Source organism: Xiphophorus maculatus, chromosome 1 (assembly GCF_002775205.1).
Source record: "Xiphophorus maculatus strain JP 163 A chromosome 1, X_maculatus-5.0-male, whole genome shotgun sequence".
In the NCBI taxonomy this organism is placed as follows: Eukaryota; Metazoa; Chordata; class Actinopteri; order Cyprinodontiformes; family Poeciliidae; genus Xiphophorus; species Xiphophorus maculatus.
This window is the reverse complement of record NC_036443.1, coordinates 27548030-27565033: the sequence shown is the minus strand read 5'-3', so window position 1 is coordinate 27565033 and position 17004 is coordinate 27548030. Positions and strand designations below refer to the sequence as shown.

Here is a 17004-nt window from a genome sequence, read left to right as displayed (position 1 = left end):
CATTCAGAAGGTTGCTGAATGAGAAGAATAGAACATGCAGGCCATCAGAAAAAAAACAAGATGTGAAGCACCAAAATCTATCTCCCAATATAGTTGCTCTTGGGGATTAGCTACTGTATTCCCACTTAAGTCATTGGTTACTTTGCAGACATTAAGTACGTGGACAGGTAATCTCTTCAAAGAGGTCAGGAGCAACTGAATCTCAGTAAACTGATTGGCAACTAAAACAATCCATCTCTGCCAGGATACAGCAACCAACACACTAAATTTCTGAGCCTCTGACAAATACAGAAAGAGGGGTATCATGTTTACATCGCAGCTTCCACATGTCCCTGTCAGTTTTAGCAAGGCAAACCTGCCAAATGAAAAGATCTGGAACAGATGCAGGAAGAACCTTAGGGCAGACATAGTTGCATAGTGTGTAGACATTGTCTAATAAAAAGGAAAATTAACTAGCTCTGAACCAGCACAATGTTAAAAGAGAGGAAAATGAACATCTATCTCAAGCATTATTAATAATTTTGTTGAAAAAAATCCATAATGATAACCTAAGAAATCTCGAACTGAAGCACCAACAGTATCCAATTAGCATAACCCTGCTTTAAAACTGCAAGTTTCAAGTCAGTTGTTTATGTTAAACAATTGACTACAAGCCGGCTGTCCAAGCAGAAAGCCCGACTAAAAAGCTAATATTATCTTGGTAGATTTTATTTTTCTCTGAAAAATAAAAGAAATGCCACACTTTTCCAGACTTCAACTCTGCATTGGGAAGGCACAATGTTAAAAATTGAAAGAAGAAGAAAATAATCAGACATTAAATAAAGTATTTATATATTTGCAAAGTAATTCAGTTATTCTGGTCTAGATGCATTTCCATAGCCTTCTCAGTGTTTCTGTGACACACCAGAACCTTTTCACCCGAGATAAATTTAAATCTTTCTTGGAATCCTTTAATGTTCTTTTTCGGCAGAAACTGCATTGAAATGCACTGATGACGATGAGAGCTAAACAGCTGACTGACACATTTCCTCATCCTTCCTTTCTTCACGACATCCCTTTGCCTCCAGCTGTTTGGAATAAGGAGGGGTCCGTTCCCATAGTGACCCACACCTTTTTTTCGGGTTATCCTGTCTGGTCCTGTTAAAGCTGTGGCTTTCAGATGCAATGAGTAAAGCTAGGAGGTAATGAGCTCCACTATGTGTGAGCCTTGAATCAGAAAACAAGCCCAAACCTGCCCCGAACGACAACCAGTGTAATCTGAAATCATTCCCAACGCAAATCAGGACTAAGCTTCATTTTTCTGACACCCGATTTGAAGGATGTCACCTTTGGATCCTCTGAAAAAGTGTTAGTCACTTCTAAGCGCTGGGTTGCGATATGGAGGAAGACACCTGGGAAGATTTCACTAAATTATGATGCAGGTGAACTCAGCAAGGTTACAGCCAGTCATGCTGTGACTAGAAGACACAGAGTGCTGTTGGGAGCTGATATATGGTATGAGGAGACTCCAGGCAGGCCTGTCTGGAAACAAAAGGGTTTAAATGGAGTGCAGGACTGGCTTGAGAGTCTGAGTCTACCTGTGTGCAGCTGCCAAGGCACCGACATTTCAAAGGGAGCTTTTGGAAAACTTAAAAAACTAAAAAGAAGAATATAAAAGTTATTTTTCCTTTCATTTTCTGAGTAAAAATTCTTCCATGTGTTTAAATCTGTTCAGCGGGTGGAGTGGGTGAAAGTCGAGGGATTTTTATGTCCTTTTTACTCGAGTCAAGCCAAGGTTGACTAAGCGAGTTCATGGAAAGAGTAAACAGCAGAGTCCTGTAGGTCAGGATTGTCATGACATCGCCCCCTGCTGTTTAAAGCTTGATACAGACAGCACAAGTGAAAGCTGGTATCTACAAACTTGCACCATTGCACAATGGAAATGATTTTTCATCAACTGGAAACAAAACTAATCTGACTCAACTTTTAGTACTCCTTATCAAAGTAACAGAATATCAAACATTTTATGATGTTGTGACATAATGTAACATCCTTTATATGAGGTTAAAGTGTTGTTTTACTCAGAGTTTTCCCTTCTGCTCTTATTGCTTATTACAGAGGAATGTCATTGGTCCTAACAAGTCTGTTGTCTTAAAATTTTTAATAAACACGCCATCTTGTCAATAATATTCATCAAATATGTAGAAAAATATCTACAACTTTAAACAATGCTAATAGATTTTTCATACATGCTTTTAGGGATATCCATCACATTATACAAAAACAAAAAACTGCTCTGTAGAAGTTTTGTCTCCTTACTGAGGTTGATGCTAACCTGACAATACTGTTAAGGTATTGTCATATTCAGTCAATTATAATTGAAAAGTTATAATTGAAAAGTGAAACTCATTTCACAGTGTTTTAAGCCTTACATCAAAGGGAACATTTAAGAACAGAATTTGACTAAAAAATGACATTTCTAATACGGAAACATGGTTTTAATGAAAAACAGGTTCACTACCTCACAAATGAGCCGCACCAGAACATATTTTCACATTTTTTGAAGAGGACTACAGCTCATGTTCTAACCATTTGGTTTGTCTTTATTTACTTTAGAGATTATCTTAAACTGGCTTTAATTGGTGAATAATGCATTACTTTTCTGTGCTTTGTTCACCATTTATTAAAGGGAGGGTGTAGAAAATAAAATCTGAGGTTATATCATATCATCAAAAACATACTTTGCATGTAACTTGGACTCATTCGTGAATACTGGTCTTGTAATCTTTGAATCTCCCATGGCAACCAGTAGCCAATGATTTTACCAAGCTTTTCAGGGACTTTTACATCATCTTACTCTACTGTGCTTCCTGCAACAACTGAAGAAGTTGGAGGGTCTTAGCAGTGTCAATCAACTTTGTGGACGTGATGTTAAATGTGCCAAAGAGCAGAGAAATAACTCACCGTTACAGGAAAGCAGTTTATCTGCAGTCATCAGTGGCTATGCTAAACAGCCTTAGAATTTATGATGGATTCTGCAGAAAGAAGATGTATCATAGCAAAGCGAAAGCAAGAGGGTGAGCGACACGCAGACAGGCATGATTGACAGCACTAAGGCCTTCCTCTTGGCTCTGATTGGTTGTTTAGCACTGGATTGTCTCATGCTATATTGTCACTATATAGTGACAGTTTTAACAAATATGTAGAAAAATATTTTTTTCTAAAAGTTGCATACTGTAGGCCAGAAGGCCAGAGTAGTCAGCGGCTAATCTTGAATAAAAAATATGCATCTGTCCTTCTGTGCTGGTGTACTTTGTTTTTTTCTTTTACATATTTTTTGCTCTTTTCTTAAATCTCTAAAGTCTGTATGTGCTGAAAGCTTGTGAAAGCAAAGTAAAATTCCTTGCTTGTTTGCACAAATCCGGCCAATAAAACTTATTTTAATAGTTTTATACTGGCCATGATCTGAACCAGAAAACAAATCTTTTCCAAGCAGAGAGTAGACTGGCAAGCTATTGAAAATTATTGCTTTGAGTACCCAAATCTAGTGAAAATTGGGTGATAATTGCCAACAAGAAAAATGGTCTCCACCATCTACCAGCAGATAGGAGTAGCACTACCGCAAATGAGGTACTTTTTTTTATCAAGTGTCTCATTAAATAGTTTATGGCCAGATAAGAAAAGAAAAACGAGATAAATAGAGCAGACGGATGAGACGCCAGGAGTCCTGGAGGGAGGAAAAGTAGGGGAGTCTAACTGCCATCATACCGACTGATGAGATGCAGCGTTCACCGTTGGTCCCCTTCCCTCTGTCTGCAGTCAACACAGGAAAATGTCTTTCCTTAATCTCCTTACATAATAACATCCACCTTGACCCAGACCAAGGAGAATGTCCTGCATCTCATTCACAACTCTCCACAATTTTTTTTAAAAAGAAGGGAATCTATCAAGAGGGGAGGCTGGAGAGTCTGAAGTGATTTCATCTTTCAGGAAAACTAGGTTTTAGTGTCTCAGACAGAGGAATAGGCAGTTCAGACTGAGCACTTTGATTTTTTCCTCCCCTTTCTTTTTTATTATTCTTAGTTGCCATGGAGAGAAACTATATATAACCAGCTCTCTCCCAACAGGCCATCTAAATTCAAAAATCTTTTCTCTGTCATCTTTTCTTCCCATTGTTCTCGCAAAGAAGACAGCAGGAGACAACATCTCGATTCAATGAGAAAATCCTCCCAATGCCCGGTCGTAATGGCAGGAGGGGGACGTCCAGGCGGAGCAGACAAACCAAAACAACCCAGACTGACGGACAAACCAGACACTATGGCGGTTTCCCCTGGCCTTCTGGCCCGTCTCCCGTTTTCAGAAACCAGTGGCTTCAAAGGAATAATTCATTTCACAGTCTGGTGGCCAGACGCAGAGCCCCAAGACTTTCACCTCTTCAAACACCTGAAAGAACAAAAGCAGCGTTGGGACTCTGCTTCACCTTCTTCCTCTGCTGATACAACACACAGCAAAGAGGCCAAATCACATCTGCCTACATCCATCTTTTCCTATCCGAACCCCTAATCAGTGTCCGATCCAAACCAAAACAAGTTTTACCGTTAAAGTCTGGTTCAGTGCAGACTTGATTGGAGTCATGGAAAAGTTATGGTATGATTTTAAAAAGCTGGTCATTACTTTGTCAATTTTTAATCAAGGAAACCACTAATTATAAAAACAGTGTGGAACAATTACAGAAAATATGCAACAATTACCGACATCTAGTGGTAAAGTGGGAGATTGCTATCATCTAAACTTACATTCATCAACTAGCCAGAGTAGACAGAACTTATCAGTAGACAGATGTGAAGTTATACTAAGTAAATGTGTGCACAAGCTGTTTCTGCAGCCAAAAGCTTTACTCGACAACAATGAAGGAAGATGTGTAGTTAGTCTTAATAAAAGAGATTGAAATTTACTGCAACATTTTTCCCCTCATTTGTCATGTAGGTATTGTAAGTTATTTTTATCAGTCAACTCCTTCAGATTCTTCTTTGTGTTGTATTTATAGCAGTGAAGACATCTTCAAATATTTGCCCCCGCCCCTTCAAAGATTTATTCCAAGTTTGCTTTTTGTGGCACACTTAAACATCTCCAACACTGCAAAAAACACAAAATATTACCAAGATTGGTCTGTTTGATGTAAAGCAAAAACAAATTTTACAAGTAACTTTTTAGCAATATCGTAGGAGCTTGTTTTAAGTCAATAATTCTTTGATATTTATGAAAAGGTACTAGGTCAATTGGCAGATTATTTCACTTATGGGAAAAATATATTGTTATAAGTGAAATAATATGCCAATGGAATAAGTACTTTTTCATCAATATTAAATAGTTACTGACTTAAAACACAGATTTCAAATAGTAAAAGCAAGCATCAGATTATTTTACAGGACCATTTGTACTACTACTAATGTATTCATATAACATGGCTGGTCACTTTCGGAAGCAATTAGCCATGTTGATGTTTACCTGCGTTACAATGGCCAATAATGGTATTATGGACGGCAGCAAAAGGTGTTTTTCACTTTAAAACGAAGACAAAAAATGTACCAAAAACTAATTTTTGGTGAAGGACTGAAAACCTGGTATGTCATGGATTGGATGATGCATAAAAATTTTAACTGTTAATTTTTATTTCTTAAGCCTAAAATACACATGTCTTATCAGCCGTTAGCAGCACTGCTTACCTATTTTCAAAAAACATTTCTTTTGTGGTGTTCGGTGCAGACCAACGTTAACATGGGTAAGGATTTTCCTCCCAAGGTTTTTCATTAACGAGTGAAGGCAAATGTACACAAAAAAGTAGAAAATTGAAAGGAACATCTAAATACAATTCAGTTTCCATTGTGTTAAAGAACTAGCCAACAGATTTGGTTCATTTGCAAATGTCACAACTTCAAACCGTAGCAAAATTGCAAACCAGTTACTCAGTAATTACAGAATACAACACACTATAAGTCGTTGAATTAAATCTCTAAACGTACTTCTGCTACCTTTCTGGACATTGGACCCAGAATCTGCCCAGCATCAACACAAACGAGTGTGTTGCCTCAGTTAAATCTGAGGCCATAGTGTTAGATTAGCATGAAAACTAAAAGCTGATTAAAAAAAAGACAACTACTTTTAAACTATCCAAACTGCAACCTGATTCAATGCCCTGAAGACAGTCGTTGGCTCCAGATAAGGGACTTCTTGAATCATTAAGACATTCTCTTACATTGACAAAGTGCTGCAGTTTGTCTGTGTTTGAAGAGAGACGGACCAAAAATACAGACTATATTACATACATCAAAGTCAACGAATTTCCCACTCTATCTCAAATCTTGAAGCCAAAAATGCCACAACATCCAAGTGAAAGGCTTATGGCAAACTTCTCACTGCCATGCAAATAAGTTTGGTAGATTTATGTCCTTGAAATTTAAGAATCTTACCTTGGAGGCCCTTCGGTGGTCAGGACACTCGGGGTGCTGACAAACCACCCAGTCTTCCTCCTGGACTGGTTTATCATCTGAAAGAGAACACATGAGTCACTCTGACATTTCTTTATGAATAAAAACACATTAAAATCAGTCACTCAGCAGCCTTAACTTCCACCAACACACCTTTCTTTGTAGGGATGTAAGAATACATTGCTAGGTTTAAGACTAAAAATGTGTTTATATGACGGTGAAGTGAGGAGAGAAAAATGGAGAGCGGTTGTAAGCACAAGAAAGTCATCGGTTAGTCGGAGAGGCCGAGTGTATAAAAGTAGAAGAAATTGGTTAAAGAGATTTCTTGATGGAAAGGTAAACAGAAGGAAAAAGGATGGGATGTTTTTAGGAAGAACATCAAAGAGAAATAATGACTAAAGAGACAGGAAACAAAAAGAGTAAATGAGAGGAAGGCCGGTCTGCTTATTGTAGGAAAGTGCCCTCATCATGGGAGAGCTTGCTGCTTTCAACTGCACGACAACAAATCACCATTGTCAAATAAACCCCCAACATCGATTTGACTGGCTGCATTGAGGCCACGATAAAAGGCAGTGTTTACATCTGCGTCTTCTACACGTACACAAAAGATAACAATGTCATAACAGAGACCCTGAGTGCACCGGTATTTATTGGTCCACCAAATGAGCAAAACATAACAGGGGGAAAGGAGAAAGTAAGAGCAGGAAAGTGAAGTAGAGATTGGCATGGGACTGGCAGTAAAGGTGCCAATTGCAAAAGTTCTCAAAGTTCCAAAAATTACGACAAAAGCCCTTCCGGTGTGCCAAGATGGCTGGTCATTGCGATATGAGTGGTGGAATAGCAGTAGATCTTCTGTAATGGAGATGGAGAAAATGAAGTCCCTTTGTGGTTGTTCTTTAAGGCCAAGAAGAACAATAATGCATCAGCAAGAAGGAAATGGTAAAAAATCTGTGCTGCTGCAAACGGAAAATGTCACCTTTAGTCATGCAGTCGGATTTAACAGCCCTTGTAGGTCAGGGGAAAATGGAAAAAACACTGTAATTGGTGTATACCTTTCAATCCTTGGCCTCCCCACAAGAACTGGACAGCCAGCCTGCATGTTAACATGCTAAATAACAGTAAAAACAAGACTAAGTAATAATGATTGATGTGAAAACACAGCATGAGTTACCTTCTAATAAAATCCACTGAAACTTTTTTGTACACTAACAATTCCAACCATTGTTCCATTCTCAGCGCTCACTTTCACAAACAAAAACTTTATTTTGTTACCACAAAAGTCAGTGTAATTTATTTAGATTTTACGTGATTATATGCAGTGGCTAGAGTGTGACATGTTTTTTTTATTATTATTTTGACAAATTTTGTTGAGTATGGCAGTGAAATTAGATGGAATATATCTGAAAACATTAGTTTTACGTATTTCAAGACTCTGCAATGATAGTTCTAGAGTTTTGCGTTTGGAATATTTTCTCCATTATGACTTTCCTTTAAGAAAAAAAAAGGACAGATGGAGAATAATATGACACTTTTTTTTTTTAAGTAGACTAGTGAAACAATGAATGCTTTAGTAATGAGGCATGTGCCCTGACCGTTGGACAAATACTTTTACTTGCACTGTCATACTAATATGGTAATGTTCAGACACTATTCAGTAAATTGAATTAAAACAGCCTTAATGAAGATGAATAGTGGCAGGGAAGCTGTGCCCAATAACCTGCCAAGAGGATCCTCATGTATCCAAGAGGATTCATCCTCGTTTGACATTAAAGCCTGAACATCAGTCCATTAGACAAACACTGCAATCATGCAGCCTAGACCTAAACAGCAAGTTGGCCAAGCAGCAGATCTAGTCTCAGATCCCTGCCAGTATATGAGCTAAAAGCTTTCTTTGAACACCTTTCAGTAATCCAGCTGAAGCAAGGTCTATTTTGTCAGACTTCAACCACCTTCTGGGAAGAGGTGAAGGGGGGAAATGTCTCTCCTGTGTCTCCACTCTGCTGGAAGAAGGCCGAAATGCACTCTCAGTCATGACTCCGGCCACTGCCAGAAGGCTTCAGGGATAATGGTTCCCTGTGGGTTTACAAAAGCAGCCGGCTGTAGAAGGAGCCTCCAGCTTTTATGAAGTGTTTCCCAAAAATCTAGACCATTCAGTATCACAGCCAAACTTCACAGCTATGCACGAAACAAATGCTATTTGGCCTCACTGGTGACATATCGGATCACAGCGATCTGGAAAAGTTATAACCCTGACAGTGAAATATAAATGTTTAGAGGCCATGCTATGTTTCAGATCAACTCAAAACCTAACCATGGCTAGACGCAGAAGTTTCTCCTTTAATCAGAAATTTCTGAACCATAAGTGCAAAAAAAAAAAAAAACAGCTTGAGTGATGTTCTTAACTGAAAAATTCTAAGAATTTACCAACTCAAAGCTAAAAAGCTTTGAGTTGGTAAATAATAATACCAATATTATGGTATGTTAACATTGTAGAAATAAGAGCTGCATAAGATTTAGAATCACAATTGTTATGTGCAAAATCACTAGAAATAATGCTTGGATGCCATATTTGGTACACTTTAATATTTCAGGTGCCATGCATTCAACTTTTACTTGCTGATATTTTGGTTACATGCGTCTTATGTTTTACACCAGTTACTAGTGACCCACAGGGTGCCATTTGTAAAGCTGCACAGTCAACCATTAACAGTAATTTGTGTTTAGTCTGTAATAAGAAAAAAATGGAGGGTTCATTTTTCAGTCATATTTTCATCCTGTACATTTCGTAATATTTATTTCAGATCTAAATATTTGGTTCATAGACTGAATATTTACCTTGCTAATTAAATATTTAGTTTGAAACTGATATTAATTCATCATGGTGAATTAATACCTTGATGAAAATATCATAATTCAAAAAGAATTAACCCTCATTGTTTTCCATAATAGCCTAAATAAATTCGGGGTTTCATAATGTCATGCAGGCATTGCTCAAGCATTGCTCTGACAAGCAGCATCAGCCTCAAGTAAAGACAAATCTTATATAAAACCATTTTAGAAAAAATTACTTAGAGAATTATTTAGTGCAGGGAAGCCACTAACTAAATGCTCTATGCAATCCCACTTTTAAAAAAATAGCATCTAAGACTTGGAGATACAGATCAAGACATTGTTTATACATTTTTGACTTAATTTTATCTATTATGAAGGTCCACATTAAAGCAACAGGAGCTTTTTCATCCAAGCTTTGTCAAAAAAGAAAAAAAAAATGAATATACAACACCTACGAACAAATAAAGTCAGAATCAAACCTCGTTTTGGAGCCTGAATTAAAAAATATATATATATTAGAATAAAGGTTTTTGCAGCATAAGTTGTTGAAAAAAAAAATAATTTATGAAATATTGAATTTTTAAAGACAGCAATATAGTTAAACATTTTAAATATAATCTCAGAATACATTTTAATAAGCATGTTAGTGAAAGTACTATTCAATACTGTTGTAAGAAAGCAATCCCCACAACCAAGCTCTGATTTTGATGTAAAAAGAAATGTCCATTTCTTGATAATTCAACTTTAGGTTTGTCTAATTTAATAGAAGACAGAGTCCAATGCAGTTTATTTTATAATAAACAGATTTGTAAATTATATCCCTAAATAAGCTTCCCACCCTAAGTGCTAACTTTCCCTCAACCCTCTCCTGATTACTTGTTTCATTGTAAAACACAGCTCTATCTGCTGAACCTCCATCTTCTCTCTTACTTGTTCATATCTTGCTGACTCTCCTACTTTCTCTCTCTGATGAACTGGAATCCCTGAACTCAGCAGTGCTGATTAAGCCAGAAAGCAAACACAAGCACACACAGCGCACGAACACACGTGACGGCGAACAATGAGTCTGCACACTAAAGAGACGGTTGTGTGTCGCGTCCACACAGCCCCTGCACTGGCCTGCTTCAGCTCAACGAGACACTGCCCGGGGGAAAGATCCTTTAGGTGCCCATAAATAAGCCACAGCAGTCAAGGCCAGCTTAAATCAACCACGTCGAGCGTTCCACTATCCGTTTCCATTTCCTTATTTTGCATTCACTTAATCCGAAATCCTTCCTTCAAATTAGATTAGATTGCATCCTACAAAGGCAAATCATAAGTTACAATGTTCAGTGAGATCTGAAATTTTAATAACCAGTGTTCTACAGCTTTAAGCAAAAACCTTTTATATATAAAAAATATTTAGATATATTGAAATAAATATCCTTGGGCTGCAGGAAATGAGACATTTTACAGTAAATTCTAAACAATAAAAGCTTATTAATTAGGGAAAAGACTAAGCAATGAAGCAAAAGAAAGTCAAGAAAAGTCATTAAAGTCATCCATAAAGCATGTACTTTCTGGTTTTACTGTGATATCCTATGAAGTATGTCTGGAGTCCAGGGTTTGCAGCTTCATTGCTTTTTAAACATCACATTTGCCAACTGTGCACTGCCTAAAATCTGTTATTACTGTGACTCACTCAGGAAAACTGAGCCCACAGCGGTTCCTGTGCTGCACTGTGGAGCCCGTTAGCTCCTGTGATGAGAATATGAGATGAAACACTGAAGTTTTACATTTCATCTCAAGATCTTTTTCAACTGCTCTGCTTACGCTGCGTTTAAATTCGTATGCAAATTTTGTGGGGGAAAAAAAACTTTGAAGATGAGAAACTGATGAATCTGACAACAAAAGACACTTAAATCAAGGGTGGAGTGAGCAAGAAACAGAAGTACGAAGCTTTACAAAGTGCACACAGTTTTCCGCAAACTCATATTAGTCATGTTGGAAGATGTCCACTTTGATAATTCACATTTCATTTTCCTGGGTATGTCCTGCAGAACTGCATAATAAGCAGTGCACACTATTTTGTTTACCTAATGAATCTGGGTTTTCCCCTAGTCTAAGTATTTTTCACTCTTTATAATGGTTTTTACTATGAGGGAACGACTGTATTGGATGTTGCCGCTTTCTGTCTGTATGACAGTTGCACTTTGCTCCATGATAAGACAGCTCTCAATGTCTGTAGAGATTCATGCAAGTCATTTTTCCAAGTCAACTCAATCATTTGTTGGGGTAGAAATATCAGAGCCAGTGACTTAAATAGGCTAAACAACCTGATAAAGAAGGCTGGTTCTGTTCCTATGGACCATTCTGGATCATCTATAGATTATTGTGCAAAGTTACATACTTCAGAAAACTCAAGGAAAATCACAGAAAACCCTGAGATCCCTTAATGAGACCATTAAATAATGGGGTATCTTCAGCCAAAAGCTTAATCAGAACTGATGTAGCACACCGCTACAGCAGATCTTTTCTGCCTATTGACAATTTGAGCGTAACATCATGCTCATCTGAAAGCGGCCCACTCCACCATGACAGACATCAAAACAAACTCTTTGTGTGCCAACTCCTGTAAAGGTTATCCAAAAACAGACAGTAGGGAGCCTAATACCCCTCTTATTTAGTTGATTTCACTGAAAAAGGTCATATGGTGCTGCGTGGTCGTCTACACAAACAAACTCAGGATTTTATCGGTATCATTTTGATGAGGAAAGAAGTCATCATTTGTAAGGACTTATCAGTCCTTACATTAATTCAGGATGTATACACTGAAAATCCTCAGGGTATTCAAGGATTTCTTTTCAGTGAACATTTTTACAAGGCAAGAAAATAAACATATACTTTGTAAGTAACATTAGTAAGATTATGGAAAACAGATAAGTCTAAAGGTTAGCAGCGAAGAAAAAAAAACTGAAAACAATATGATCAAGTGACATGCTGGTAGATGTAGTAGAAGATAGTTGTGTGAGTTACATCAACCATTTTTTCCCCCTTATGATTAATACATTTGAATATCCTTTCAATAATATGGCAAATTGAATGACGAAAACAAATAACTCAAACTAGCTGTAAAGAATAAGAATTTCACCAAGTGTTATACTTATGGTATAAAGGGGGGGCAACTACTAAAGGCAATAAGCTACTTATCAATAGCGGATTACATTAGGGTAGAGGAACAGACAGGATAATCCAATCAGATTGGCTTTTATTTGGGATTTTAAGCTACCCCCCAAGCTTTGTTGGCACTGAACATCATTCCTGTTCGTCTTCATCAGCAAGGTGGTTACAGTATAGCAAGTCAAGCGTAGGTAAATAATTGCACACTTTTGGATTAAGACATCGTCCGAATTTTGCCAAAGCAAAACCTCTCCCTCATGCCCTGAACTCTTAACTTCAAAACTCCATGTTAATGAGAAGAGGCTGAACTGAACATATTTAGATTTAAGCCTTTTTTTCCTAGGAATGTTAAGAATGTGAGGCTCTGACTTTAGTTAAGTGAGGTCTCGTCATGGCACACGGAGAAGAACAGAGCTTATGAGTGCCTTTGTTAGGGCTTAACTCTTCTCATTTTCACACAGTGTTTTTATTAGTTGAACACAGCCCCTCTCCCCCCAATCCTCAACAAAAAGTAACGTACACCTCCCTGCAATGGGATAGTAGGGAAAAGGCTGGTGCAGATGGGAGGCAGGTGGATGGCATGCAGTCAAGGAGTGCTGGCATAGAAACAAACACATCAGCACAAAGTGGCAAGAAAAGCTGTGAAGTAAGAAAGCAAGATGGCAAAAATGAAGATAAATGCATAAAAAACACTTCATAAACTTTGTTTCAAAAGTGTTCTCGATACACATTTCTTTTCCAAATTAAGTTGTTTCAGGTAATTTAAAACATTCTTGAAGCTGATCTTGTTCAAAATTCAACAATTCTGCATTAAATTTCTTGAGTTAATCTAAAGACCACGTGACGTTTCAATGTTGGTGACCTCTGTGCATTGTGATTTCATATTGCCTATGTTTCAATTTCTTTATAATACGACCATTATGGAATACATGATTTCCCCAGAAAACTTGCTAAGCCCCTCGGTCTTGTCACTTAATTCGCTGAAGTTGTTATCAGGTAGACCGGTAAAGACAGGCAATATTCACAAAGTTCTAGTGAATTTAAAAAAATTTTTAAAAAAACTGACCTCAGCCTCCCTGTGTGTTCACATACTGACCATACTGTGTTGCCATTGCACTTCCAATTGTGTCAAAGAGACTCTAGCCTCTCTTTGCCACCACTGCTACTGGTGTATTAAAAAAACCCTATAAAACAATAACACTTAGCCTGGTGGGGGTGAAAGAAAAGCCTGGTGGCCCACCAGGCTTATAATACACTTTGGGAAACCTTGGAGATATTGTGGAATATTTTGTACAGACAACTTGACTTTTTTAGGGTGATGAAGTCATTTAGTGTGAAGACAGAACCCTGGAACATTTTCAGAACCCTGGAACATTTTTCCTCTACAGTACAGGTGGAGGAATCAAGCTGAACACAGCTGTTTTTAATGCTGAGTATTCAGTGGCAGCGGGGGCAGCACCCTCCCATTTAGCAAAATGTTGTTGGTGAAAACACATATGTGCATCACCCACTCTCCTACTCATTCCTTCCATCCTTCTCCCTCGTCCACCACATCTGAGCAAACCTGGGGTCGCCACGTTTAAAACTGAAAACCACAGAACAAGTGCAGATGCTTCCAAAGAAGGGCGGAGGAGCTCTCAACGATTTACAGTTTACAAGACAGACTGCAAAACAAATTTCTGAATAAGTACTGACTCATTTAAAATTTGTTTAATGACAATGTGAAAACGCAAGATTCTTCCACCTCTCTGTAAATATCCCAGGACAGTGAGTCCTACAATAAGGTCAGGTATTAGCAAAGACCTTAACAACCCCTCTCTTTATTTAAGAGGAGTCATGAAGAGCTTAATGCATTGCTAAGCTAGAGTTGTTGATACTTCTACTTCACAACAAAACAGTATCATAACAGTAAAAACACATTCATAAGAACAATAAAAAAGAAAAAGAACATTTATTGCACCACCCGGAACAATAAAGCTGACCAATCTCAAGGAAACATAAAAGCATAAATAAGTCTTTCATAGTGTTTAAGAAAAAATGAGGTTGTAACTAAAAAAACAGTGTTAGTTTTAACAACTGAACAGATTTCCTAAGTTAATTTAAGGGAGATCTGAAAAACTATGCCAAGATTTTAGCATAAGGGCAACCCTAGGAAGTGAAAATTTCAAAAGGCTATGGGGAGAGTCTAATATTTCAAATACAATAACTTCTGCTTCATTGCTGTCAAATGCCTATATTTTTAATTTATCTATACATAAGGAGTTGTTTGTTTTTCTATGTGTGGGTAGATACATTTGGATGTTATTTGCAAGCAGTGGGGGAAAAACTATGTATACATAACCTTCCCCCTTCCCCCAAAAAAACAAATATAATGAGTCTAGAACAGGACCAAGTGTGGAACCTTGAGCGACTCCACTTGCAAGTGGTGGAAAATTTGTTTATTCTAAAATAAAACCTGGCATACAGGAAAGAAGAGCGTTTCAGAACCCATCATCTGGATCCAGAACCTATCAAATATATCCAATTCCGAATTTGGCTCCAAATGATCACAAAAATATATTTAATACAGAAGTTGTTGTTGCAGCATATTAAAAGCACATTAAGAGATGTTTTTATTAAGTTGACAAAAATAGTAAAAAATGTTTGATAGCTTACAGTTTAATATGTGGCATTCATCTTGTTGAATTCTTCTAAACAGTAGCTAGAACAATAAAAGACTAGCTGGCAGAAAAGAACAGGATAAAGGACATTCCTGTCTAACTTTTTTTTTTGTAATTTCCCTTTTTCCTAATGGCATGAACTGGGCAGCACAGCGGGAAGTGAGTGCCCCTGTACCACATCAAAAACGTCTGAGACGAGACGAGGAAGCCTTTTAGCTTCAGCCATGCACTTCTTCAGCGGTAAATATTTCATGTGTGTCGAATCGCACTCCAAATTTCCTTCATATCTCTATGACCTTATTGTCCTACCATTTTTGTGAGTTCACTCTACTAAAGAATAAAGCAATGAGGAAAAAATTACTTTACATAAGGTGATATCAGACTTGGGGTCTATTTTTGGATTTTTTTAGGAATACAACACCAAGTTATTGATGGAAAATCCTCCTAGTCACAGAATTTTACATAGAACACATCTAAAATATTTGAAATAAAATGTAGCTTGGGAATCTTGAATGCTTATCTGCAATGCTACTTTACACAATATTGCAGAGCAGCCAATCCAGGAGCCGCATTTATTTTCCTCCGTGACATGAGCAGATGTTAGTTTCTGCAGTAGTGAAAACAGTTTCTACTGACCGTATTAATGCGCATGAAGGTATTTTTGGCTATTAAAATAGGCAGCCATAAGTGTTTTGATTGGGAGTCTCAAGTATTTGCGGATTTTAATTATTCACGTGTTGCCCTGCGACAGACTGGCGACTTGTCCAGGGTGAACTCCGCCTCTCGCCCGAAACGTTTGCTGGAGATAGGCACCAGCACCCCTCCTGACCCCACTAGGGACAAGGGTGTACAGAAAATGGATGGATTTATACTGAATATATTTTTTTGCATTACAATTTTTGGTTAGTTTTTTTCCTAAATGGATTGTGGATCTGTTTTTTTTATTCTTATTATTTTAGATCAGAAAAGACTTCTTGGTTAAATTATTTTCGGCTTAATTACATTGCAGAAAAGCAAGAAGTGTTCAACTCTGGAAAATCTCAAAAACAATTTTAACTTCATGTTTGTCCTAATATTTAACGCTGACATTTAACATTAGCCCCGTCAAAAAAATAAATCCTTTCAATAACTACATATGTGCCGTCTGACTGAATCCACATGCTCATGCTGCATCCATTATAGAGCTTCCTGTTCCCAGATACAAAATCTGAGGAGTTGATCTTCCCATTTAGAGATGAGCTTACCAGACAGATCATGGATGACATCCAGTGATGACGACCATGAGTAGCGCTCCATTGTCATTTGTGTGAAGGGAGGCATCAACTCCTCCAGCTCATATTCACCTCGCTTCTTCCAGTACAGAAACATCTTCAAGGAGTGGCACCTTTATATAGTAATGAATATCAAGTGTGTGTTTAAAACATTACCTCAAAACTTAGCTTCACCTGTACTAAACAATAATTATAAACCACCATCTTCACTTTAGACACAAGGAAAACCAAATGTCTTAAATTAAATCCTTTCAATGTATTAGAAAATTGAACCTGGCAACCGGTTTAACCGCCGTCTGGATGTCCTGCATCTTTACCTCATCTGGCACGCACTTGCTAAAACTTTCTGAATCTGGCCCGTCATAAATGTGTAATTAAGTGAGCAAACTAATTCAATCCATTACATCTCCAAGGTTCTGAGCCTGGAATCACCTTCTCCAGTGCCACCAACAAAGCAATTACCAACATCCATCTGTGGCCGTTCTGTTTCAGAACCTCTTCCTGTTGATCCTATGGACCTTTTCAGGTTTTCCTCTAATCAGTCACTGCATAGCCACCCACTGGGCGCTGTCAAGCACCAACTGCTGTTCTCTTTTAATCCATTTAAGCAGGCTA

At 37.7% G+C, this 17004-nt stretch overlaps 1 protein-coding gene across 3 annotated transcripts in view; it reads right to left on the bottom strand.

Annotated features, from left to right (window-relative positions):
• The window catches only part of plekhg5 (pleckstrin homology and RhoGEF domain containing G5), an 82566-nt gene that overhangs the window by 51233 nt on the left and 14329 nt on the right, over positions 1–17004 (bottom strand). Inside the window, exons 1-2 of one of the 3 annotated variants that reach the window (XM_014468738.2) lie at positions 16363–16599; positions 6450–6526 (exon numbers count right to left, since the gene is read on the bottom strand). In XM_014468738.2, the coding sequence (XP_014324224.2) occupies positions 6450–6526; positions 16363–16486 (201 nt within the window). In that variant the 5' untranslated portion in view covers positions 16487–16599. Of the gene's footprint in view, positions 1–6449; positions 6527–16362; positions 16600–17004 lie in introns of those variants that run through there. The other 2 variants (XM_023337279.1, XM_023337293.1) reach the window with 2 other exon arrangements.